The sequence below is a fragment of the Spermophilus citellus genome (genome assembly GCF_964194105.1).
Source record: "Spermophilus citellus genome assembly, chromosome: 6".
Lineage (NCBI taxonomy): Eukaryota > Metazoa > Chordata > Mammalia > Rodentia > Sciuridae > Spermophilus > Spermophilus citellus.
Window position 1 is genome coordinate 30,718,195 of NC_138187.1, and position 23,490 is coordinate 30,741,684.

The 23,490-nt window shown below is 50.3% G+C and overlaps 4 protein-coding genes across 11 annotated transcripts; 2 read left to right on the plus strand and 2 right to left on the minus strand.

Moving 5' to 3' along the window:
- Positions 1-123: 123 nt before the first annotated feature.
- CNPY4 (canopy FGF signaling regulator 4) lies at positions 124-4,969 on the minus strand. Of its 3 annotated transcripts, none has more exons than XM_081296837.1 (6): positions 4,735-4,969; positions 2,359-2,485; positions 2,164-2,260; positions 1,804-1,926; positions 1,190-1,307; positions 124-297 (listed from the first exon to the last, which is right to left on the minus strand). In XM_081296837.1, exons 1-6 carry the CDS (start codon positions 4,847-4,849, stop codon positions 251-253), a joined length of 627 nt encoding a protein of 208 aa, XP_081152963.1. In that variant the 5' UTR covers positions 4,850-4,969; the 3' UTR covers positions 124-250. The 3 variants fall into 3 exon arrangements, with proteins under 3 accessions (XP_081152963.1, XP_081152961.1, XP_081152962.1); XM_081296835.1 differs by lacking the exon at positions 124-297 and adding an exon at positions 363-1,096; XM_081296836.1 differs by lacking the exon at positions 124-297 and adding an exon at positions 363-1,096 and having other exon boundaries at positions 2,359-2,674; positions 4,735-4,872.
- A 240-nt stretch (positions 4,970-5,209) lies between these two features.
- TAF6 (TATA-box binding protein associated factor 6) lies at positions 5,210-11,583 on the plus strand. Of its 4 annotated transcripts, none has more exons than XM_081296796.1 (15): positions 5,210-5,282; positions 6,905-7,120; positions 7,229-7,315; positions 7,461-7,614; positions 7,810-7,866; positions 7,960-8,079; positions 8,265-8,410; positions 8,518-8,595; positions 8,702-8,803; positions 8,901-9,083; positions 9,363-9,437; positions 9,571-9,696; positions 10,196-10,369; positions 10,603-10,800; positions 11,050-11,583. In XM_081296796.1, the coding sequence occupies exons 2-15, from the start codon at positions 6,965-6,967 to the stop codon at positions 11,428-11,430; spliced, it is 2,037 nt and encodes a 678-aa protein (XP_081152922.1). In that variant the 5' UTR covers positions 5,210-5,282; positions 6,905-6,964; the 3' UTR covers positions 11,431-11,583. The 4 variants fall into 4 exon arrangements, with proteins under 4 accessions (XP_081152922.1, XP_081152924.1, XP_081152923.1 ...); XM_081296798.1 differs by having other exon boundaries at positions 5,237-5,261; XM_081296797.1 differs by lacking the exon at positions 5,210-5,282 and adding an exon at positions 5,289-5,424.
- A 145-nt stretch (positions 11,584-11,728) lies between these two features.
- On the minus strand, positions 11,729-15,401 carry AP4M1 (adaptor related protein complex 4 subunit mu 1). 2 transcript variants are annotated; one of them, XM_081296822.1, is made up of 15 exons: positions 15,183-15,401; positions 14,996-15,084; positions 14,518-14,624; positions 14,337-14,433; positions 14,058-14,168; positions 13,884-13,964; positions 13,609-13,671; positions 13,441-13,507; positions 13,299-13,352; positions 13,045-13,151; positions 12,854-12,948; positions 12,559-12,603; positions 12,283-12,333; positions 12,072-12,183; positions 11,729-11,983 (listed from the first exon to the last, which is right to left on the minus strand). In XM_081296822.1, the coding sequence occupies exons 1-15, from the start codon at positions 15,238-15,240 to the stop codon at positions 11,759-11,761; spliced, it is 1,362 nt and encodes a 453-aa protein (XP_081152948.1). In that variant the 5' UTR covers positions 15,241-15,401; the 3' UTR covers positions 11,729-11,758. The 2 variants fall into 2 exon arrangements, with proteins under 2 accessions (XP_081152948.1, XP_081152947.1); XM_081296821.1 differs by lacking the exon at positions 12,559-12,603 and having other exon boundaries at positions 15,183-15,366.
- Positions 15,402-15,541: 140 nt separating this feature from the next.
- Positions 15,542-23,346, plus strand: MCM7 (minichromosome maintenance complex component 7). Of its 2 annotated transcripts, none has more exons than XM_081296800.1 (15): positions 15,542-15,699; positions 16,860-16,939; positions 17,269-17,433; positions 17,593-17,717; positions 17,792-17,972; positions 18,473-18,610; positions 18,921-19,070; positions 19,236-19,350; positions 19,424-19,555; positions 19,787-19,870; positions 20,124-20,517; positions 20,813-20,896; positions 21,607-21,775; positions 22,555-22,664; positions 22,844-23,346. In XM_081296800.1, exons 1-15 carry the CDS (start codon positions 15,669-15,671, stop codon positions 23,043-23,045), a joined length of 2,160 nt encoding a protein of 719 aa, XP_081152926.1. In that variant the 5' UTR covers positions 15,542-15,668; the 3' UTR covers positions 23,046-23,346. The 2 variants fall into 2 exon arrangements, with proteins under 2 accessions (XP_081152926.1, XP_081152927.1); XM_081296801.1 differs by lacking the exon at positions 15,542-15,699 and adding an exon at positions 16,260-16,278.
- The last annotated feature ends 144 nt before the right edge of the window (positions 23,347-23,490 follow it).

Consider the following 23,490-nt stretch of genomic DNA (forward strand, 5'->3'; position numbering starts at 1 on the left):
CTTGAACCTAATCGTAGCGCCTAGCACAGAACTTCCTGAACGAAGCACAGAAATCGGAAAAACGCGTGGTATTTTGTCCTCTGCGGGCGTCCGTAGCCCAACTACGGTGGCCGAATCGGCACCACACACGTAACTTTTAGTTCTAGTGCTTCCCGCAACCTGCAGAGGCTGCTTGGATTTCAGCCTCCCTACAGTTCTCTATCTTGCGACCCCTGCCAGCTTCCTTGGGCTGCAGAATTACCAAGCGCCATTAGCTGCTAATGGCGGAGGCCAATGGCCCCATTGTCTGTACGCTGCCTCATTGACAAGCTACAATGTGTGCAGAGTCGTTTGAAACTGGGCCCAGACGATAGTAAAAAAAAAATAATAAAATAAGTAAGTTTAATTGCGATATAGAAAATTTGGCACCCGTGAAGTTACGGAATAGATCAAGTAATTACCCCCACCTGACTTATCATTGCCTCACTGCCACCTACTGTCATAGTCTAGTTCACTGCTTGCTAGTATGTAGCCTCCTGGGTGAGGTCATAGAGAATGTCTGTTCTGGCCTCTTTCTTATAAGGGTCCAAAAACAGATCTCGAGGGGCATAGTGACTTTCTCAAGGCCCGTAACTCCATGCCATCGCTGACTGTCTTTAAAGAGGAAAGCTCAATGCTGTCACCACACACACCTGCCATTTAAGTGGTTGGATGGCAGGCAGAAGGCTCAGGACTTCCTCCTGCTGCTCCCCCATTTTCCCCATGGTCATGTCATCCTGCATCCCCAAGATCCTCCCTGAGGTCATTTGGGAAAAAAGAGTTAGAAACCTTGGGGTGGGATCACTCATACACACACACACACACACCCTTCAAGCTGTGGGGTAGGGAAAGCTGAGACTTAAGAGGGTTCTTCTCCATGACCCCTCCTGGGGGCTCAAAGGCAAGGGTCAGAGATCCTCTGGGTCATGCTTAGGGTGGCCTGAAGTCTTGATTCTCTCCTCCTCCTTCTCCCCCTCCTCCTCCTCCTCCTCTTCTTCTTCCTCCTCCTTCTTTTCTTCTGCATTCTCTTGTCCATCTGTGATCTTCTCCTTTCCAGTCCAAGTTTCCTGAAGACATGCTAGGTGGGGTTAAGAGAAAATAATTCAAATATTGGTTCTGGGAATAAGGAGGTTGTTGCCTGGCAGGAGAGGAGCCCAACCCCTATATTTACCTGTTTCAGCAGCTGGGAGCACATGACCTTCACAGAGAAACTGCTGTAGGGGCTGCTCCTGATGGTGGAAGTACCAGTCTCCTACAACATCTTCAAACTCTTCCAGCATCGTCTCACACTGGTCAAGTGGAATGGCGGAAAGAACATCTGCTCTGCTGGGCTTTGGACACTTTCCTCTTGGCTCTCCACTCCCTACTCCCTACTCCACTGATTGGCCTCTCCACTGAGAGACAGGTAGCCAGGAGGTTAAGCTTGGCTTACATCTATTTATGATCTATTTCATAAATTTAACTAGCACCTATTCTGCTAAGTAGGTTGGTAAGCTGTGAGATGGGTAAGGTGATCATACCTACCACATCAGGTTGTGAGAGTAAATGAGGCAGCAGCTAGAAAGTATGTGGTCCAGAATCTGGAACATAGTAGGTGCTCAATAAGCAGTGGCGGATAGTAATAGTCTCCAATATTATTTGATATTCTATTGGACCCACTTTAATTGATGGCAAAGTCCTCATTCTGCCCCCTTCTTCCTGCTGAGAGCTGGACATCCCCTACAATCAAATCCTGGGACCAAGCTCTCCTCTCACCTCCCTGGACAGTGTGGTAATTTGTCTTACCTGCTTCTTTAGGAATGTAACCTCCACGCTGGGCTCATCCCACAGTTCCAATGGGATCCCCAGATCCACCTTCACTCCCTTCTGCACTAGGCCTTTCAATGTTGCCATGGTCTGACTCTGACCCTGAAAGATGGAGATTTGGGATCAGAGCAACCATCCCACCTTTTCCTTCCCTTTTTCACCATAATAGCTTTGTCAACACAAGAGGCTCAGGGATGAGTTCCATGAGGAGGGTGAGAGAGCCTGAACAAGAGGGGACTCTAGAGGTGGAGGGAAACGGGCAGATAATTCTTGAGGATCTCAGGGGACACAGGTCTTTGTTTCTGAGAATTAGAGTCTTTCCCTAATTAAGAATCTCACCTTGGCATATCTCAGTGATCCCTTGCGCTCAGCATGAACACTGTAATCTAGGATCCGCTCACATAAATTCTCCAAGGCCTCTTCCAGCCTTGTCTCTCTGTGGGGAGAAGGGAAACAAAGACTCCCTGGATGCTGCAGGGGCTTCCAGAGCTCTTTGGTGGACTGGAAGGTGAAGGAGTACCAAGAAGGACTCACGAAATGCTGTAAGGCACATGTCTCCTCCTCTTGCCTGTGTCCAGGACCTGCCCCAGCTCCAGGACCTCTCGAGATCGGCCAGTGCGACTCAGTTCCTCCTGTAGCTCCATGCTTAGTAGCTTACACACTGGTAGTGAGGAGAGATGTCCAAGGGGATACAAAAGAAGAGTGAACATGCCAGCAGTTCATTCTGCAGATGACCAAAGGCAGCAGAGGACGAAGTGCAGACTCTGGAGCCAGACTGACTGGGTTGGAATTCTGACTCAGCTTCTCAATATCTGTGTGACAATCTTGCTGTGTCTCAGTTTCTTCACCTCTATAATGGGGATAATACTATGTCCATAACAGGAGTGTGGTGAGAACTAAATACATAAACCTATGCAAAATCTCTGGAATAGCTCTGGCTCACAGTGTTTACTGTTACTCTGCAGTTATTTATTGTGCTCCTTCTGTATCCACGCTCATGACAGATCAATAAGATTCATGATCTTTGTCTCTGAGACACTGTCAATGTAGCTGGAGATGGATAAATGGATGATGACAATATGGCGCGATGAACCCTACGCCAGGGTTAAGACCAAGAGATTTAATCTCACTAGGAAATGCAAAATCCATTCAAAGGTTACTTAATGACTTCCTACAAATCTTTGATTCTCATAAGAGTGAGCAACATGTCTATTCCACTACTAGCATATACTTGGCTCATGATAGTTCCAAAGGAAAAAAGGGGGCCCAGCTGGGCATGGTTGTGCATGCCTGTGATCTTGATGTCTCAGGAGGCTAAGGCAGAAGGATCACAAGTGTGAGGCCAGCCTCAGCAACTTGGTAAGGCCCTACGCAACTTAGCAAGACACTTTCTTGAAAAAAAAGAGAGAGAGAGAGAGATGGGGGCATAGTTCAGTGGTAGAGGGCCCTAAGTTCAATACCCAGAACTAAAACAAAACAAAACACAAAAACCATACATAGATGACAAGTAACCTAAACAGGCAAAAATAATAACATTTCTTTAAATGTACCCAGCACTCTGCTAGAACCTGAGACACATAGGCACTCCCCCTTTCCTCCAAGGGTTTATGACTGCAGGAGGTGACAACTGAGGAAGAAGGCTTCCAAAGGAGGTGATATTTAAACTGAACCTTGAAGAATGAATAGGAACTTATCAAATACAGAAAGAGGGCCATTTTGGGCAATGAAAAACAGCAAAGTCCCAGAGGTGTTAGAGGATGTGCAGTACTCTGATCATGAGAAGTTCAATGTCTGAAGTGGAAATACTAGCCAAATATATTGTTACATTGTGTGCATGTGTGAATATGTAACTACAAATCCCACCATGATGTATAATTATAATGCATCAATAAAAATGGGGGACTGGGGCGGGAGGAAATTCAGTGTCTGAAGCATGGGCACTTTAGGGATGAGGATGAGGTATAGGAACTATGAAAGTCACATCATACAACAATTACATGCTCTGCCAAAAAAATGCTGCCTGGATGCTGATCATAGTAGAAGGCCTGCAGGGTTGTTAAAGCAAAAACTTCCAAGATTAAGTCTGTGCTTAGAAAGACAGGTGGCAGGAGAAGAGTGGGGACATAAGTAAAAACAGGAAAAAGATTAGAACCAAGTCATGAGGGACACTGATGTGGAAATGCAGAGACTGTGTGTGTGAGGTGAAGAGAAAAAGAATGGGGGTGGGGTGGGGGACAAGCCAACGAGGCAACAAACCAGGGAAGCAGGGCACTCAATGACAAGGCTCTGAAGTGTCCCTCTCATTAATGCAGCCAGGGAAGATGCTGCTTGCTGCAAAATCTATACAGTACACACTGGCTGCAAAGCTTCCCATTGACTGGGAACTTAAGAGTTGTTTGGCCTCCTCATATTTTGTTATGAGCTTTAAAGGCTGAGTTACTCATCCTCAAACCTTCTGGGGGAGGATGGGACCTGTAATTTGGAAGCGTCTCTGCCGCAGGGACAGAGGAAGTTCACAAAGTATAAGAATCACACCCCGCCCCTGAAGGCTCTCCAGATTTAGGTCTGGTGGGTGACATGGGGGGAACACACGCACATTGAAGATGATCGGTTGAGTGGGCGGTCCTAGGCAGACAATCCCTGAACTACAATTTCCACAACTCACTGGGGCCCACGCCTGCAAGGAAAAGTGGTTCTCTCTGGGAGTTTAATGGAAAATGTAGTGCCACAAATTCGCGTTGGACGTAGGCGTTCCCTCCCTGGATCCTATTCCAACTCCGCCAAATTCCAACAGAACCTCACTCGGGGGTTCAAGGAGGTCGAGTGACCCATCCATCACGGTACGTGTGCCCCGGCCTAAACGAAGGAGGAGGGACAGGGAGATGCTAATAGAGGCTACTCCCAAGATACCTTCGCATTTGCTGGGCAAGCGTTCTGTGTCATCGTCCTCTTCTTTCGGCGTCCCAGCCCAAGCACCAGTCACTGTCAAAAAGAAAAGCAATATTCCTAACCGCACAGGTCCCATGACAATGAGCGGTGCTCAACCACCTTTTGCCTTCAAACCAACTTCGGGAAGGCGGCGGACCCTTTAAATTCAGAGGCGGTAAGCAGTAGCCTTAAACCCTGCCTCCCTGCCTGGCATCATCAGCGCATGCGTAGGTCCAACCCGTAAAGGGGTGGGGCCTCAGGGCTGGGTTTCCCCGCCTGTTTTGTGGCGCCTCCTGAAGGTCCTGGCTGCCGGGTAGTGAAAAAATAAATTCAAATAACAGACTAGGAGAGTGTGCTTCTCGCATATACACGTAGTAACAATTTTTAAATGTCATTTCAGTTGTGAGCTTGAATGGTTTGTTATGGCTTGGGGAAGTGATGATGACTTTCGGTTTCTGCCAGGACCTAGTGCTGGGAGGGGGCGGGGCCAAGATGGCGCCGAGCGCCGGGTGAGCGGCGCTTTGGCAGCGGTGAGAGGCTTTTACTGCCCTCGGCATTTGGTTGGCGGGGGCGGGTCTGAGGGGTATCCGGGAGGAGACCCCGTGAAAGGCCCGTGTGGGGACTAGGAAGAGGACGATTGGTGGTGTGTCGGTGCTCTCGTGGATACTCCGTGTGTGTATGCATTGGAGGAATGTTGGGGGAGATGGGTGGTTTCTCTGAGCCTCCTTTCGTGCTGCCTGGTTCTCTGCTGGGGAAAAGACTGCACAAATATAGCTCAAGTTAATCCTCCTCTGAGAAGCCCTCCTGCCGTCTCCCCTGATCTGAGACGCTCCCGAGATTACAGCGTGTTTTATGAGCCCTTACTGACAGTGGGTACCGCAGGGTTTTGAAGGATTAGTAGAAGTTCACTAGGGAATTGGGACATGACCGCTTCTTGTATACCCTGCATCAGGCATAATGTGTGGAATAATTTTGTTCCCTGTAGATAAGACTTGTAAAAGTCGGAGAGGAGACCTGGGATAATTTGAAAAAAACACATTCTCCCTCAGCCTTCATCCTCCTGTCCCCTCAGTTCTGAACACAGTTTGAAGTTACTCTTCCTAATGCCCAGATCCAATGGTGCCTTTTGACCACAGTGTAAACTCCAACCTTCAGCCTATGTCTTTTTATTGGTCTCAATAATTGTGATAGTATTTATTGAGCATCTGTATCTCTAAGGCCTTACAATTCATTCATTTATTCAAAAGGTATTTATTATTTACAGTGTCCCAGGCACCGTCTGGGAACCAGGGATACACCAGTGAACATCACAAAGATTCCTGTCCACAAGGGGATGATGGGATAGAGACGATAAACATTGTATCCTCTAACGATACAATGTATTAGGGGTTGTTAAATCTTATAGAAAAGAAAATGTAAAGCAGAATGAAGGCAGAATGCCGAATTAAAATAGCAATGGTAAGGGCAGACAGGCAAACAGCATCTGAAAAGAACAGAAAAAGCTGAATGGCAAGGTCACGGAGGCTGATATGACTGGATCAAAATAGAAAAAGGAAGGAGAGGGGATCAGAGAGGTAATGGGAAGAAGACAAATCATGAGGGGCCTTATAGGCCAATGTAAGAATGTTATGAGTAATGGGGAACCATTCCAGCAGAGAATTGACAACCTGATTTATATTTTAACAGAATCACTTTGACTCTTATAAGGAATAGATGTAGGGAAACTTAAGGTGGATGGCAGAAGACCTCATTCAGAGGATATTGGAGCTCTGCAGGAGATAGTCTTGAGCCACAGAGTGGGAGTTGAGAAATCAGATTGGATTATCCGGCAGATTTGATATGAGGGCATAGATAAAGAATGAGTTGCTGGGGCTGGGGATGTGGCTCAAGCGGTAGCGCGCTCGCCTGGCATGCGTGCGGCCCGGGTTCATTCCTCAGCACCACATACCAACAAAGATGTTGTGTCTGCCGAGAACTAAAAAATAAATATTAAAAAAAAAAAAAAAGAATGAGTTGCTGAATGGGTGGCAAATGGAGGATGAGGAATGCTAAGGCTTGATCAGGTGGCAAAGGAGATCAGGAATTCACTTTTAGCAAGGATTTTGAATCATATTTCTTTTGATCTCTTCTATCTGCCTCATTCCCCTGCCAGAGTATCCATCTCTCCACCCTGGGGCTATATCCTTCTGGTGAGGGAAGGAGGTGCTCCAGCATGGCTGAGGAGAAGAAGTTGAAGCTCAGTAATACCGTGCTGCCCTCAGAGTCAATGAAGGTTGTGGCTGAATCAATGGGCATTGCCCAGATTCAGGAGGAGACCTGCCAGCTGCTAACGGATGAGGTCAGCTACCGTATCAAGGAGATTGCACAGGTAAGCTAGTCCATCTGCCCAGCTCTGCATTGTGTCAAGGTTGTTACCTTGACATGGCCTCCTTTTTCCTCAGGGTCTTGGATTGACATCTGTTTTTCTATCCCTCAGGATGCCTTGAAGTTCATGCACATGGGGAAGCGGCAGAAGCTCACCACCAGTGATATTGACTATGCGCTGAAGCTAAAGAACGTTGAGGTGCGTGTGAGAGACAGGAAGGGGGCTGAGGACTGGGATGGGTGGTGAGACACTATCTCCTTGGATGCTGCATTTGTCTTCAGCCTGGCCTCTCCTGGACTGTTCTTACACCAATGTCCCCCTCTCTCTCTCTCTCTCAAAACAGCCACTCTATGGTTTCCATGCTCAGGAATTCATTCCTTTCCGTTTTGCCTCTGGTGGGGGTCGGGAGCTTTACTTCTATGAGGAGAAAGAGGTTGATCTGAGTGACATCATCAATACCCCTCTGCCTCGAGTGCCCCTGGATGTCTGCCTGAAAGGTTGGGGAAAGGGAAAGCGGGGTGGCAGGGAGGAGGGAGAGAAGGAGAAGATGTATGGTGTGAGGAACCTCACAAGTGAAGAAACCCTCAGTGTGAGAGCTCTGCTGAATAGCAGGAAGGAAAACACACCTGCCATGGAGTGACTTCCCAGTTTCCATGTCCAGCAATTCAACTTGACACCTTCTTTCCTCGCAGCTCATTGGCTGAGCATTGAAGGCTGCCAGCCAGCTATACCAGAGAATCCACCCCCAGGTAACCTCTACACCCAGAGCCCACCCCTCTCTCTCTGCTGCCTCCTTTCAAACCACTCCACCATCATTCCTGCTGCGATTGCTTTCCCATCAGCTCCCAAAGAGCAGCAAAAGGCTGAGGCCACAGAACCCCTGAAGTCAGCAAAGCCAGGCCAGGAGGAAGATGGACCCCTGAAGGGCAAAGGCCAAGGGGCTGCCCCAGCTGATGGCAAAGGTCAGTATTCTAGGTCAGGCCTCTCCTGGCTCTTATCCCAAAGCCACATGTGAAGTGGATGAAGTTAGGGCCAGAAAGTCCCAGGAAGGACCAAGAAGCCTAGAGGAAGCCAGGTATCCTGGGGTAGTATGTAGAGGGTACTGAGTCCTCTTTTTTCCCCAAACCTGTTTTCCCAATTCACACAGGGAAAGAGAAGAAGGCACCTCCCTTGCTAGAGGGGGCCCCTTTGCGCTTGAAGCCCCGCAGCATCCATGAGCTGTCTGTGGAGCAGCAGCTGTACTATAAGGAGATCACTGAAGCCTGCGTGGGGTCGTGTGAGGCTAAGAGAGCGGTGAGGGCCCCACCCACCTGCCCTCAACCTAAGACTCCTCTTGGAGCCCTTGCAGATTCCTCCCCAAGAGATCTGCCGCCACCCCATTTGCTTCCCTCCTCCCACAGGAAGCTCTGCAGAGCATTGCCACGGACCCAGGGCTCTATCAGATGCTGCCACGGTTCAGTACCTTCATCTCTGAGGGGGTGAGAGGACTTGGAAGGCCAGGCCAAGGATGAGGCTTGGGGGGCAGGGATAGCAGGGGAAGCTCACCTGAGGGGTCTCTCTGCCCCACATCCCTCCGTCTCATAGGTCCGTGTGAATGTGGTTCAGAATAACCTTGCCCTGCTCATCTACCTAATGCGCATGGTGAAGGCGCTGATGGACAACCCTACACTCTATCTAGAAAAATATGTGAGTTGTCCCCTTGCCCACCCTCCTCTTCCTGGGGTTAGGGGACTCTTGTTACCACCACTTGTCAGAACCAGCTGACCTGCCACTTCTTCCTTAGGTGCATGAGCTTATTCCAGCTGTGATGACCTGCATCGTGAGCAGACAGCTGTGCCTGCGACCTGATGTGGACAATCACTGGGCACTACGGGACTTTGCTGCCCGCCTGGTGGCCCAGATATGCAAGCATTTCAGCACAACTACTAACAACATTCAGTCCCGGATCACCAAGACCTTCACCAAGGTAAGCCTAAAGAACATGACAACTATTTCATATCACCACCCCAGGGTTGTCACCAGTACAATGAGAGCTTCAACTAAACCAATGTGGCAGTTTTGGCAGGGGGAAATAACACCTGGGACAAGGGGCAGGGGGACAGGAACTCGTGGGGGTTTGGTCTGAGGAACTTGAACCTCATGTGCAACATCTTAAATGATTTGTAAGGAAAGTGTTTATGGAAGACCTGAATCCTTAGCAGTCTTTTCATACTCCTTCATTTAGGTTTATTTTCCTTCTCTACAGAGCTGGGTGGATGAGAAGACTCCCTGGACAACTCGTTATGGCTCCATTGCAGGCCTGGCAGAGCTGGGACATGATGTTAGCCCCTCACCCCAGGGGAAGAACTAGGGGAAGGGAAGCAGTCTTGAGGTCTTAGAGGGCACCACCCCTCTATACCTGAGAGACTTCTGGTGACCCTGTGGCTCTGGCTTCTCCCTTTCCTTTTTGACAGGTGATTAAGACTCTGATTCTGCCACGACTGCAGCAGGAAGGGGAGCGAATCCGCAGTGTCTTGGATGGCCCTGTGCTGAGCAACATTGACCGCATCGGAGCTGACCACGTGCAGAGCCTTCTCCTGGTGAACAGACTGCCCTCCCTGACTTCTTCCCACTAATCCCCCTTTACCCACAGAGATGGTGGCTTAGCAAGGAAGCATCCAGTACATTTGCTTAATCCCATCTTTGCCATTATATTTGTTAAGAGAACACTCTTCAGACTCGAATGCTGTTTTGGAGACAGAAAGGTGCAGATAGGCTAAGATTTAGGGGCTCTTAACATATCCTGTGGCTTTTCCAAGCTTCTTTCTATATCACTGTAGGGCCCATCTACAAGGCAAATGCACACTTATCGGTCAAGTACCCCTTAGATGTCATATATACAAAGCAAACACAGCAAGTCCTTCATTCATACTAGTTGGTGCTGTTTCCTTATGAGGGAGAACCACAGTATTCCTTACAGATGGAATTCCTTAGTTTTGCCTCCAATAGGGGCACCCTGAAATGTATGGGTGATTCTCGCCCCTTCCCCCTTGCTCTTCTGAGATTACTAGCCTTCCCTCTTTTGCCTTCTCTTTGCAGAAACACTGTGCCCCTGTACTGGCTAAGCTGCACCCCCCACCTGACAATCAGGATGCCTATCGGGCAGAATTTGGGTCCCTTGGGCCCCTTCTCTGCTCCCATGTGGTCAAGGCCCGGGCTCAAGCTGCTCTGCAGGCACAGCAGGTCAACAGGACCACACTGACCATCACACAGGTCAGTTGCTAAGGGGAGGAGGGTGAGAGGAAATTAAGGAGGATCTGGGGATGGGATTCACAGACTATTACACATGCAGGTCAAGTCAACAAAAGTCTTGGGGAGTCTGGGCCCCCAGTGAAGGATGCCCCAACCCGTGAGAACTAGAGAAAGATCAGGAGCAACACAAATCTCCCTTAGGCCATTCTTTTACTTGGGTGTTGACATTTTCTTCTTGCCTCTCCGTCTTGCAGCCCCGGCCCACGCTGACCCTCTCACAGGCCCCTCAGCCTGGCCCTCGGACCCCAGGCTTACTGAAGGTCCCTGGCTCCATTGCACTGCCCGTCCAGACACTGGTGTCTGCTCGAGCTGCTGCCCCACCTCAGCCTTCTCCTCCTCCAACCAAGTTTATCGTAATGTCTTCTTCCTCCAGTGCCTCATCCACCCAGCAGGTATGTGGAGACTGGGACAGGGATATGTCCCTTCAGAGCCCCTTGGGGAGGCCCCAGAGTAGAGCTCAGTCCCTTCTGTGTCCATGGAAGGACTACTTGCCAGGGTCTTGAAGGCCTCAAGCTGGCAGTAGTCTAGAGTTTCTTGAGGATGGACACTGTTCACAGGGAAGCTCGTGCCCTATCCCCCTTAGGCCTTTGGGGAAGTGGGAAGGTGCAAGGTGATTGGCACTGCCTTCTTTTCTCCCCCAGGTCCTGTCCCTCAGCACCTCAGCCCCTGGCTCAGGCTCCACCACTACCTCTCCAGTCACCACCACAGTCCCCAGTGTGCAGCCCATTGTCAAGCTGGTCTCCACTGCCACCACTGCCCCACCCAGTACCACCCCCACTGGCCCTGGCAGTGTCCAGAAGTACATTGTCGTCTCGCTCCCCCCAGCAGGGGAGGGTAAGGGAGGCCCCCAATCCCATCCCTCTCCAGTTCCTCCCTCATCATCTTCCCCCTCACCACTTGGGGGCAGTGCCCTCTGTGGAGGGAAACAGGAGGCTGGGGACAGCCCCCCTCCAGCTCCAGGGACTCCAAAGGCTAATGGCTCTCAACCCCCTGGATCAGGCTCCCCTCAGCCTGTTCCCTGACGATGTCATCCATCTGTTGGCTGCCTCCTCCACAGATTCCTACACATGCACACACGCACGCTGGCTGGAAGAAGTAGTAGGCTGCTTCTCCCACATGACTTTCTTTTTAGATACTGTACAGTCAGTTCCTCAGAATAAAAGTTTGATTTGTAAGTCCTGAGCCTTCTTCTGCCAGATACCATGGAAGGGTGAATCCATGGAGGCCTCCTGGCCTCAAGACTCTTCCTGCTCAAATTTAGGGCCATAGGCCAAGATGCCAAGAAAGAAAATATCGTCCTTTTCTTGACCACTTGTTGCCTTTGCCGCCTGTGTCTGTACTTGGGGAGCCTCAGATCCGAATGACATAGGCATCACTGTGGCTTAGGTGGCGTACCCACTTGTGGGGGTTGGCACTGCTGCAGGGCCTGAAGGACAGCCTGAGGAAGCGAACCTGGAGGCCAGAGCACGTATGCCGGGGGAGTTCAAAGGAGAGGCTTGCGGGGCCCAGCCCCAGCGGAGGAGCTGAGGTGGAGGGCCCATGGCTGGGAGGCCCTGGCAGGCCTGGAACGTCCATCTGTGAGGGAAAAGGGCAGGGAAGCCATGAGACAAGGCAGCTGCCTGTGCTGGTGGAAAAAGAGTGCAAGAGGGTCAACAGCAGATACCTGGAAAAGGCCTGAGAGTTGAGAGCCTCCCTGTACCCGGGGCAGGTCCCAGTGAAGGGCTCCTTCCCCCAGCTCTGCCTTCTGCTCTGGACTGCTCAGCTCCTGAGACAGGCTGCAGTATGGAGGTAGAAGGTGATGGGTTCAGCCATGCCCTCCTTAGCACAGTGCCACTCTCCACCCCAGGAAAGTTCCCTAGGGAGCAGACACTAACCTGACCACCCCTCGTGGCAGAGGAAGGTGCAGTCGGACATTAAGAGCTTGGCTGCAAAGAAGAAAAATGTTGGATCAGCCCCAGGAAGGCAGAGTGCCTTGTCCCTGTTCCTTGAATGTCACAATGGGAGTTCATCCCTATCCTGGCCCCTTCCCATATACTATAGCCTCTACACTGGATTCTTAGCCTGATGGATACACCTAAAGGAAGCAGCAGACTCTTGGCCTTATCTCATGTCGAGAGAGCTGAACCAAGCCTAATCAGCCCTACTCTTACCTCTTTGGGGGCAGATCACACCGTAACTTCAGGTAAACCTGGAGCCTGGATGAAAGAGGGAAATGCTATCACATACCCCATATCCTATTGGCACATCACTATTGCTTATACAGGGCTTCATGTAAGGTTGTACCCTAAGAAGGAGAACCAAGATCCAGCCCAGTATCACTAGTCAAGCCTTTTTCCAATTTGTGTTCTGTCATCTCTGCCACCACCCATCCACAGTAAGTTTTGGAAACATATATGTCTTGGCTTGGCTTCCAGAGTAGTTGTAGAACACAGGAAATGGTCTCACCGGCCTGAGCCTCGGTCCCACTGCACAGAGGGAAAGAGCCGAAAGGGAAGCGGGGAGGGGAGGTCATCGGAGAGTTGGTACCTCATCACAGTCAGCTGAGACCAGAGAGGAATGAGGTCAGCATGGTCTTAGGCTGGCACTCCTTCCCTCCCCTTTGTTCAAGGAGCACAATAGGTCACCATGATCCTCACCTCACCCTGGGGTGGCTGCAAGCGAAGGATCCGATGAGACTCAAACTCATCCAGGTTTACTGAGCTGTGAAATGAAACCTCATCAACCCGAATTCCTGGCCCGTACCCTGGAAAAAGAAAAAAACCCTTCTTCTGACCCATGCTTAGAGAGAGAAGAGGAGGTAGGAGAGAAGGAGCTCCTTCTCAAACTTACCTCCATGAAATCTTTGGCAGTGACCTACCTCCTCTAGAAAAAACACCCCTATTCTCCTCACCTCTGAGTTCTGACTTCCCCACACAAAATTCTTCTGTCAAGCCAATGCGCATCTCTGTTGAAGGAAAGAACATCAGGAAAGATAAAACACTGCCAAACATGCCATCAAGAAGCCCATGTGAAACCCAACCCTGGGCCCTCACCAGAGCCGCTGGGAAGGAAGCTCTTCAACCGGATCTCTCCCTGCACATCCACCTTCAACAGTGAGCCCTGAGAGTGGCGGGGAGGTTAACAACCAGAGTCCTGACCTTCCAAACCTGTTTCCCAAGTACCATTTGTTCTCCACTCCAGGATCGGGAGCCCAAACTTACATTAGATGCTATCAGTACAGACAATCTCTCGACCACATCTAAAAAAACTTCATTCTTCTGGCTCTGAGGAAGAAAGGGGGTTTAGATGGTACAGGCTAAAGGCCTGTTTCCAAAATAACAGATAGAAAGAAAAGGTAGGCCCTGGGGTAGGACCTGTAGGTGAAGAAATAATATCCATGTCTAGGGAAATGGAAAAATATAGCAGGATCTTGGGATTCTGGTGCCACAGGGGAGGAAAAATAAAGTATGACCGTATCCATCCGTCTTTACCTTACCTGATCAGAGCGACTGGACAAGACAGGGCGACTGGCTGCACTGCTAGGGGCCACTTTGCTCTGTTGTGTCTCAGCCCCAAACTGTAAAACACCCAAAGCATCTAATCTTCAGCTTTGGTGTTCCAAGCCAATCCCCCCCCCCCTTCCTGATCCTCCTCTTTCCCAGCTACTGACCAAGCCAACACTGCTGAGGTCAAACAGACTGAAGGGCTTGCTGACTACGGCTTCTGTCTGGATGAAGTTCCTCAGCATCTCTGTGGACGTTGTCTGAACATAACCATAGTCCTAGTGGTGAAAGAGGACAGACAGGAGATTTTGGGCTAGTCAGTAGAGGGAGGGAGTGAAAAAAAAAAAAAGAGAGTGGGTTTAGCTTCCTAACCACAGGATCCCACAGTAAAAAAGAGAAACACCTTCAGGGAAATGGGGGATAAAAGGAAAGTCCTTGGGCCTTACCAGCACTTCATCCAGGAGTTCATAGACAAGAGCCACATTGCGAGAGATGGTCCCCTCGCTGAGGGAGCCACAGTAGTCCCCCAAGAGAGTGGCTAACCTGAAGAATCAGGGCATACTGTTCATAAATAAATCTTCCTCCTGCAGGCCCCCACCCCCAGGTGCCTGGCCTAGCCCTTCTCACCGGGACAGCAGCTCTAGGAGGCTGAAGGGAGAAATGTTTTCGGAAGTGGTGGCCACCAAATAGAGGCTGCTGTGTCTGATGTGAATGAAATGTCGGTCATCGTGGTGCTGAAGCAGAGGCGGGAGGGGAAAAAAGAGGGTTGTAGTGAAGGAGGACCCACGAGATCGCAGCTCGAACCCGGATGTCCCTTCCAGTCACAGTAACAGTGTGCCTTCAGGGGGTCCCTGAACCCTCCCTAAGGCCTGCTTCCTAATAGATACGGGGTTAATGACAGGTGCTACCCTCGCCTGGTCAAAGACTGAGACACGCAAACACCGCTGCGCCTGGTATGTTGTTGACGCTCAATAAACTTTCGTGAGTTGTATTTGGAGGAAAGTAACCCCCGAGCGGAAGCCTCCAGGGAAACAGCCCCTGAAAGCGAGGGAGGCAGCGCCCACCCCGTTCCCCAGGCCCCGGCCCAAGCGCCGCCAGTGGTTACCATGACAACCGGGGACTCGTCTCCAGGCAGTCCCGTCAGCTTCCGGTAGAAGAGCTCAGCCACATCTCGGCCACCACTGTCCCCGCGGACTGGCCGGGTAGAAGGATAGTTAAGGAGTGGGCCACAGACTGGCTCTGGGCTAGACTTCCACCCAGCCGTTCCATCCCGCCCAGCGGGTCAAGGATACAGTCTTTGTAGATGAGAGGGTCCCCCTTGGAAGACAGGATGAAGAACTGGGAAATCATGGCCGTTCGGGAAAGAAAACCAGAAGACGAAGAAAGTTGGGCCTGCCCCGCCCTGCTGCCCCGGAACAAAAGAACGCGCACGGGCTGGCCCTTTAAGAAGGACTCCCCACCTCCCTCACCAGCTCGGGCCGCGGGAAACCCGGCGCCAGTCCCTCCCGGCTGGGCGAGTCCCCACAACCGCCCACCACCTCCCCGTCACTCAGACCAGGGTCGCCTGGTGATTGGCTGAGGTGGTGGCCTGCGACGGACGGGAGTACTGGAGGACCCTACACTTCGATTGGCCCGCCCGCGGCGGCGCCGGTCACGTGGGGAGAGACGTTTCGCGCCAATTTCGGTTGGTCGGCCACACTCCGCCTCACCGCCGTTCTTTGCTCCCAGGAGTGAAACTCCTGAACCTGCCAACTGCTGCTGCACGGCCCCTAGCAGCAATGGCACTTAAGGACTACGCGCTCGAAAAAGGTAGTGTGCTGCAACTCTGGGAAGGGATCCTGCGTGGGACGACTCGGCAAACACCTGTTGGCGTGAGCTGGAATCTTTGGGGACCAGGGTCTTCGGACCTTGGGACGCGCGAGGCCGGAGACAGAGCCAGGTGGCAGCGGGATTGAGGCAAACAGTGTCGGGGAGGCGCGTGGGAAGCATCGGGATCGAAAAAGAGCGGGTAGTACCGCCCAAGACTGGTGCTGGGGTCGTGGGGGGGGGCGAGAGCAGGATGGGAGGCAGCAGAGGGGAGGGTCTCTCGCGCCCAGAAGAGACCCGGGCCGCTGGGAACCGTATCAAAGGGTCCTCGGCTCAGGGACGGGGACCCAGGGCCCACCTCCCTTGGCGCCTTGGGGCATTCGCGAGTTCGCGCGTCCTTCGGAGACGCGCCGAAGTCCCGGGGGCGGGCAGGCAGGGGCCGCTGCGACCTGCGATTGGCTGGTTTCTGCCGCCCTCCAAAGCGGAAGTGGAGGCGGGCGGAAGTTGCGCGTTGCAGTTGGAGGGAGTGTAGTGTGTAAACAGTGTTCTTCCGCGCGGTGGCCTCGGAGCGAGCGGCTGAGGGTGGGGGCGTGCCTGGACTCGGGGATTTAGCGCGAGACCGCGAGAGGCGGCAGTGGGGTGGGACTGAGTGGCCCTTGGCGTGCTGGCCAATCGCTGGACGGGCTCCGGCTTCGGGCGGAGGAATCCCGAGCGGTGAAGCGGTTGGAATCCGGGCCCATGTGCTTCTTTGTTTACTAAGAGCGGAAGCAGTGGCGGGAGCGGGGGTGGGGTGGAGGGCCACTCTGGTGGCGGAGGTGCAGGCGAGAGCTGAGGTCTAGGGAAGCCGAGGGTAAAGGGGAGTCTTGTGAGTGGAAGGAGAGCTGAGAACTTTGATACCCGAGGGTGTTGTGAAGGTGTGGGAGGCCATTCGGGAAGAATGCTGTAGTTCTTAACTGCCCGGGGCCCCATATTCTTCCCCAGGTAAAAGCATACATGTGAAAAGGAGTCCTGCTCTCTTTGGGAAGAACTGTATAGGCTTACTTAAATGTTCACGTAATTAATTAGTTCGTGGGTCCTGTTAAATATGGAAGTGGGTTTCTTAGGTTTCTGGTAGGAATTTGGGGTGAAAGATTGCTCCTCTTGATTTCACGTTTACGTTGTAGAAAAGGTTAAGAAGTTCCTACAAGAGTTTTACCAGGATGAGGAATTTGGGAAGAAGCAGTTCAAGTATGGGAACCAGTTGGTAAGTCAAAAATTAGGAGAAGGGAGTGGGGAATGGGGTAGAGCTTAAGATGCTTAGTGGTTTTGTGGCTTGTTTTGGCAAGTGTGTAAGTGACCTATTCAGTCTAGCACTTGATATTTGATAAGTGAATATCATACTACACTGATAATGACTAGGAAGTTTTCAGAAGTTGGGAGATTATTATTTGGGGGCTGAGAAGTGACTATTGCTGTTGTGCTGCTTTCTAGCTTGTGGAGGCCCAGAGACTGCGCTGAGCCCACTGCAATGGTTTTTGCATAAGAACAAGATAAACTTGGCCCTGAGGTGTTGCTATCCCTTTCCCACACCAGGTTCAACTGGCTCATCGGGAACAAGTGGCAATGTATGTGGACCTGGATGACGTAGCTGAGGATGACCCTGAGCTTGTGGACTCAATTTGTGAGAATGCCAAGCGCTATGCGAGGCTATTTGCCGATGCTGTACAAGAGCTGCTACCCCAGTACAAGGAAAGGGAGGTGAGTGCCTGGAGGAACAGCAGACCAAGGAATTGAAGCCTCTGAGAGGATCCTGATGGTTTTGAAGTGTTAGAAAGGAGAAGTATTAGCTCTGCCTGGGGCCCTCTGTGTTCTCTCCCCATCCTGCTGCTCATATTTGCTGTCTTCCTTCTCTCCTAGGTGGTAAATAAAGATGTTTTGGATGTTTACATTGAGCACAGACTGATGATGGAGCAGCGTAGCCGGGATCCTGGGGCTATCCGAAACCCCCAGAACCAATACCCTCCTGAGCTCATGCGTAGATTGTGAGTGTTTCTATGGGAAAAGGTCAGGGACTTGTTCCTTAGGGCCTTGCTGATGGTGATTTTTCCTTCCTTAGTGAGCTGTATTTTCAAGGTCCAAGCAGCAATAAACCTCGTGTGATCCGAGAAGTACGGGCGGACTCTGTGGGGAAATTGGTAACTGTTCGTGGAATTGTCACTCGTGTTTCTGAAGTCAAACCCAGGATGGTGGTCGCCACTTACACTTGTGATCAGTGTGGGGCAGAGACCTATCAGCCGGTATGTCTGCAACATGGATTAGGAAAGCATTTAACATTCCTTGTTTTTCTGAATGGTATTTTTGTTGGTTGGTATTGATCTGTTGTTCTCTGGTTATTGTTGAAAGATGCTAATGTATTTACTCTATTTTTTTTTTTTTTTTAAGTATATAGTTTTCTTCCTGTTTTCCTTTCTTGGTGGTTGTGATTATTGACCAAGAGTAGCTTTAAGGGGCTGGGGATGTGGCTCAAGCGGTAGCGCGCCCTCCTGACATGCGTGCGGCCCAGGTTCGATCCTCAGCACCACATACAAACAAAGATGTTGTGTCTGCCGAAAACTAGGAAATAAATATTAAAAATTCTCTCTTTCTCTTTCTCTTTTTTTTTTTTTTTTTTTTTTTTTAAAGAGTAGCTTTAAGGAATACTTGATACTTCTAGTATACTTTCTGTAGGGAAGAAATGATTCAAGTGATGGTGATAAGTGGCTCTTCTGATTTCCATTGGTGCTTTCTTACATCCTAGATCCAGTCCCCAACTTTCATGCCTTTGATCATGTGCCCAAGCCAGGAGTGCCAGACCAACCGCTCAGGAGGGCGGCTGTATCTGCAGACCCGTGGCTCCAAATTTATCAAATTCCAGGAGATGAAGATGCAAGAACATGTGAGTTTGGGGTATGTGGCTCAAGATAGGTGGAACACAGGGTCCACTTGCATCCTACAGTCAACTCCTGAAAGGCAGGAAGAAAGAAAAGCCAAAAAAGATAAGACAGAGAGATCACCTAGAGCAGGAGGGAGGTTTACCTGGAATTTTCTGATTGAGTTGGAAAGGTAAAGGATTCTTCTCTTTTGTAGTGTAGTTAAAGGTGGGCAGGCTGAGAAAAGCCTTAGAGTGCCTAGGGAAAGTCAGGTCACTGTGGATTTTCTTTGTAAATTTTTTTCCCCTTTTGTTTCATGTACTCTTCCACTTCTAGAGTGACCAAGTGCCTGTGGGAAACATCCCTCGTGGCATCACAGTGCTAGTGGAAGGAGAGAATACAAGGATTGCCCAGCCTGGAGATCACGTCAGTGTCACTGGTATTTTCTTACCAGTCTTGCGCTCCGGGTTCCGACAGGTGGTACAGGTGAGAAGAGAAGTTTCAAATGAAGAGAAAACAGTCCTTTTCCTCTTCACCCATTTTTTTTATCCCTTCCCCCACCCCCCAGAGGGTTTTGTCAAGAAATTTAGGGAATTGGGTGGGGGCAAGTTAAACAGATTTCATTCACATCCTAGCGTTTTCCTGTCTAAGGGTTTACTCTCGGAAACTTACTTGGAAGCCCATCGAATTGTGAAGATGAATAAGAGTGAGGATGATGAGGCTGGGGCTGGAGAGCTGAGCAGGGAGGAGCTAAAGCAGATTGCAGGTAAGGGGTCAGGGAAAGGAGTGGGGATTTGAGTGTCTTTCTAGGCCCAGAATATATTCTAATTTCCTTGCAGAGGAGGATTTCTATGAAAAGCTGGCTGCTTCAATTGCCCCAGAGATATATGGGCACGAGGATGTGAAGAAAGCACTGTTGTTGCTTCTTGTTGGTGGTGTTGACCAGTCTCCTCGAGGCATGAAAATCAGGGGTAAGCAGGAAGAGGACGCAGCAGCTCAGGTGGATAAAATTATGTGGGAGGAAAAAAAGGGTGGTAAGGTTCATTGTCTCTTAATATCACAAAATAAGAGTTGGTGTCTTGGCCTTATGGGTACAGGGAAGCTTAGAAGGAATAACAGGAAAGGAGGCAGACCTGAGAAGTGGTCTTTGTTGGACAGCATACTTAGGAGAATGGTCATTTGACTTCTTTCTTTTCTTCCAGGTAACATCAACATCTGCCTGATGGGGGATCCTGGTGTGGCCAAGTCTCAGCTCTTATCTTACATTGATCGTCTGGCACCCCGCAGTGAGTAGGGATAGAGTGCAATCCCATTCAAAAGGTGGAGTTTGGCTGGGAGAACAGGTCTCCCTGTGAGGGTTGATGGAAAAGGGACGTAACCCCACAGCATTGCATAGCTCTTTAGCCACCTCCAAAAGGCCTCAGCTGAAGGAGCAATTCCAGTGCAGGCCTTGCTTCACTGGCCCATCCCCTGTCCTTGCTCTATGCTTGCTCCCTTCCTTGTCCTTCCTCTAAAACATATTTGCTGCTTTTTTTCCAGGCCAGTACACAACAGGCCGGGGCTCCTCTGGAGTGGGGCTAACAGCAGCTGTGCTGAGAGACAGTGTGAGCGGAGAATTCACCTTAGAGGGTGGAGCCCTTGTGCTGGCTGACCAGGGCGTGTGCTGCATTGACGAATTTGACAAGATGGCTGAGGCTGATCGCACAGCCATCCATGAGGTCATGGAGCAGCAGACCATCTCCATTGCCAAGGCGGGCATTCTTACTACACTCAATGCCCGCTGCTCTATCCTGGCTGCCGCCAACCCTGCCTATGGGCGCTATAATCCCCGCCGAAGCCTGGAGCAGAACATACAGCTTCCTGCTGCACTGCTATCCCGATTTGACCTCCTCTGGCTGATCCAGGACCGGCCTGACAGAGACAATGACCTTCGGTGAATGAAGTTTCACATCCAGAGAGACCCCTCTTTTTAAGTCTAGAGGGAGTGAGGGAGGTGAAATCAGAAAATCCCCCAACTTCTAGTTGTAGTAACTCCAGAGCCTTCCCCTCTTATAGCAAGGCTGGTCTGTAGTTCTTAGTGTGAGGCCTAAGATGCTGATGAGGGTTTCCTGGAAAGTCTGACCTTGCCTTTGAGGGAGAAGCAGAAGGAATCAACTGAGGGATTTTTGAAGTCAGGACTTTGGCATATACCCCTAAAATGCATTACTCCTTGCCTCCATTCTTCCCAGGTTGGCCCAGCACATCACCTATGTGCACCAGCACAGCCGGCAGCCCCCTTCCCAGTTCGAACCTTTGGACATGAAGCTTATGAGGTAGGAGGGCTAGGTAGGGGTGGGTGTTCCTCGGCAAGTCCCTAGTACATGACTGTGTCTTGGGCCATATGTTCCCTGAAAAGCTTTTAGTCTTGGGTGTTTTTTGCTACTCTTTTGATGTAATCTAACGTAACCTAATAATAATAACAGTGAGTCTTAGGTCCCTGTTTACCTCCTCCAGCCTGACTTCATGAGAATAGTGTATGCATCTTCAGATCCTGCCTTACTTTACCACCTCTGCTGGATCCTACTCCCCAGACACTGTATAACTCTTTTCTAGAGCCACCCCCCCACCTATCCTCAGGTTTTTATTCCTTTTGACCTATTAAATGATTTTCTTTAAACAAAGATTGTTTTTGTTCTTTTTAGCTATGTCATAAAACTCTCAGGGGACTGGATTTTTGTTTGTTTTAGATATTCGTTGGATCCTTTCTTATGACAGGTGGATTTGTCTTATTTTTTAAAAGGCCTTTTTTCCTGAAAAGTCGGAAATAACTTGAAATGCACTGACAGCTCTACTTTGGGAGAAATTTTTCAGTGATACTCAAGCCAAGCAAATAATCATCCATTGATTTCTTTTTTTCTGTTTAATAAAGTCCTTTACAAGAATTTTCTTAAATGGGGGACCCTTGTCCCAGATAGAACACATGCCCCCTCTACTCCATTTCCATCTCCTTTTTCTGCTTCCCCATGAACCTTTTCTCCCACAGACGGTACATAGCTATGTGCAGAGAGAAGCAGCCTACAGTGCCTGAGTCTCTGGCTGACTATATCACAGCAGCATATGTGGAGATGAGGCGAGAGGCTTGGGCCAGTAAGGATGCCACCTATACATCTGCTCGGACTCTGCTGGCTATTCTCCGACTTTCTACTGCTCTGGTGAGTGCCCAGTCCCTATCATACTGGATGGCAGTCAGTTTTTGATCCCTACTTGGCAGTTTGCCTTAACACAATCCTCTTGCTGCCTCCTCCCTCCCACCGGCCCTGCTGGGGCTAAAGTGCTGACAGTGCAGATAGTGGTCCTCTCCGTGCTACCGCACTGTGGGTACTTGCTGCTCCAGCAGGGCATGCACAGCGCCCATGGAGGGAAAGGCCTTCTCTTCTTGCTTCAGCCTCACTGATGGATGGGTGGGTTCAGTTCATTCCCTGTGTCCTACATCCTGTGCTATAAAACCTTCGTTTCTGTCCTCACATCTTGGACCTTGGTCCTGGGGGCTCCAAAGTGCTGTTCGTGCAGGTAGTGTGATTACCTGACCTACTGCTGAGCTAGCACTTCCCGAGCCCCCAGGACACACCCCTCTGCCAATCGCCTCCTTGGCTGAGCTCCCAAGGCTCCATCTGTCATGGTGGGGAGCCCAGTGGAGTTCAGAAGGGTCTGGTCTCCCTCACAGGACAGCTGAACACCGGGACTGGCCAGTGTTGAGAGGCGGAGACTTGGGCAATTGCTGGACGCTGCCCTGGGCATTGCACTTGTCTCGGTCTGACAGTGCCGGCCCAACACTGCGGATGTGGAGGGCAGGCAGGGGTCCCCATCCTTGTTCTATTGAGTAGGCAATGCATGGCTTGCCCTGCCTTAAAGATGGAACAAGGAGGCTGTCCCTAATTTTGTTTCATTCCCCTCCTCCTGTCCCCATCTCTCTCCCCTGCCTTCCCCTTAGGCACGCCTGAGAATGGTGGACACAGTGGAGAAGGAAGATGTGAATGAAGCCATACGGCTAATGGAGATGTCAAAGGACTCACTTCTAGGCGACAAGGGGCAAACAACTAGGTGAGTGGCTTCATGAAGGATAGAATTGGGTTACTGTGGCTTTCTTGAGCAGGTCACTTTATCTTTGTGGTTTCTGTATCCACAAGTGCACAAAATTGGCCTCAGAATTCACTGGCCACCATCTCTGTTGCTATCCAGATGGTTTGTACTCTAATTCTTCACACGCACATTTCCTTCAGGACCCAGAGGCCAGCAGATGTGATATTTGCCACTATCCGTGAATTGGTCTCAGGGGGCCGAAGTGTCCGGTTTTCCGAGGCAGAGCAGCGCTGCATATCACGTGGTTTCACACCTGCCCAATTCCAGGCAGCTCTGGATGAGTATGAGGAATTGAATGTCTGGCAGGTCAATACCTCCCGGACAAAGATCACCTTTGTTTAACTGCTATCTGCCTGAGACATTGGGCCCCACCCAGGATTATGCTGACCTGCTTGCTCTTCTGAAAATGTAATGACTCCCTGGAGGGGAAGGAGACCCCTTCTTCCCATTGATGCACTTGTTTTATTCCTTTTGCTAATAAAGTGTTGTCACCTTTTAGTTTAGGCCTGACTTCAGTTAAAACACAACATTGTGGGGTTTTCACATTTATATCCCATTCACATTTGTGCTTGTTCTATTCTATTCATCTGATAAATCATGTAAGGTACCTGTTCTATCTGCCAGGCACAAGAATCCAGCAAGAGTGTCTGCTACCATTCATCCTTAGTCCTCAACTCTACCTAAAACTATTTAAGGGTAACATTTACAAACTTAACACTTGGCACAAGTAATTACATAATGTTGATTCCAGTCTTTAGACCCCTTCCTGAATCTCATCTTCTCAATG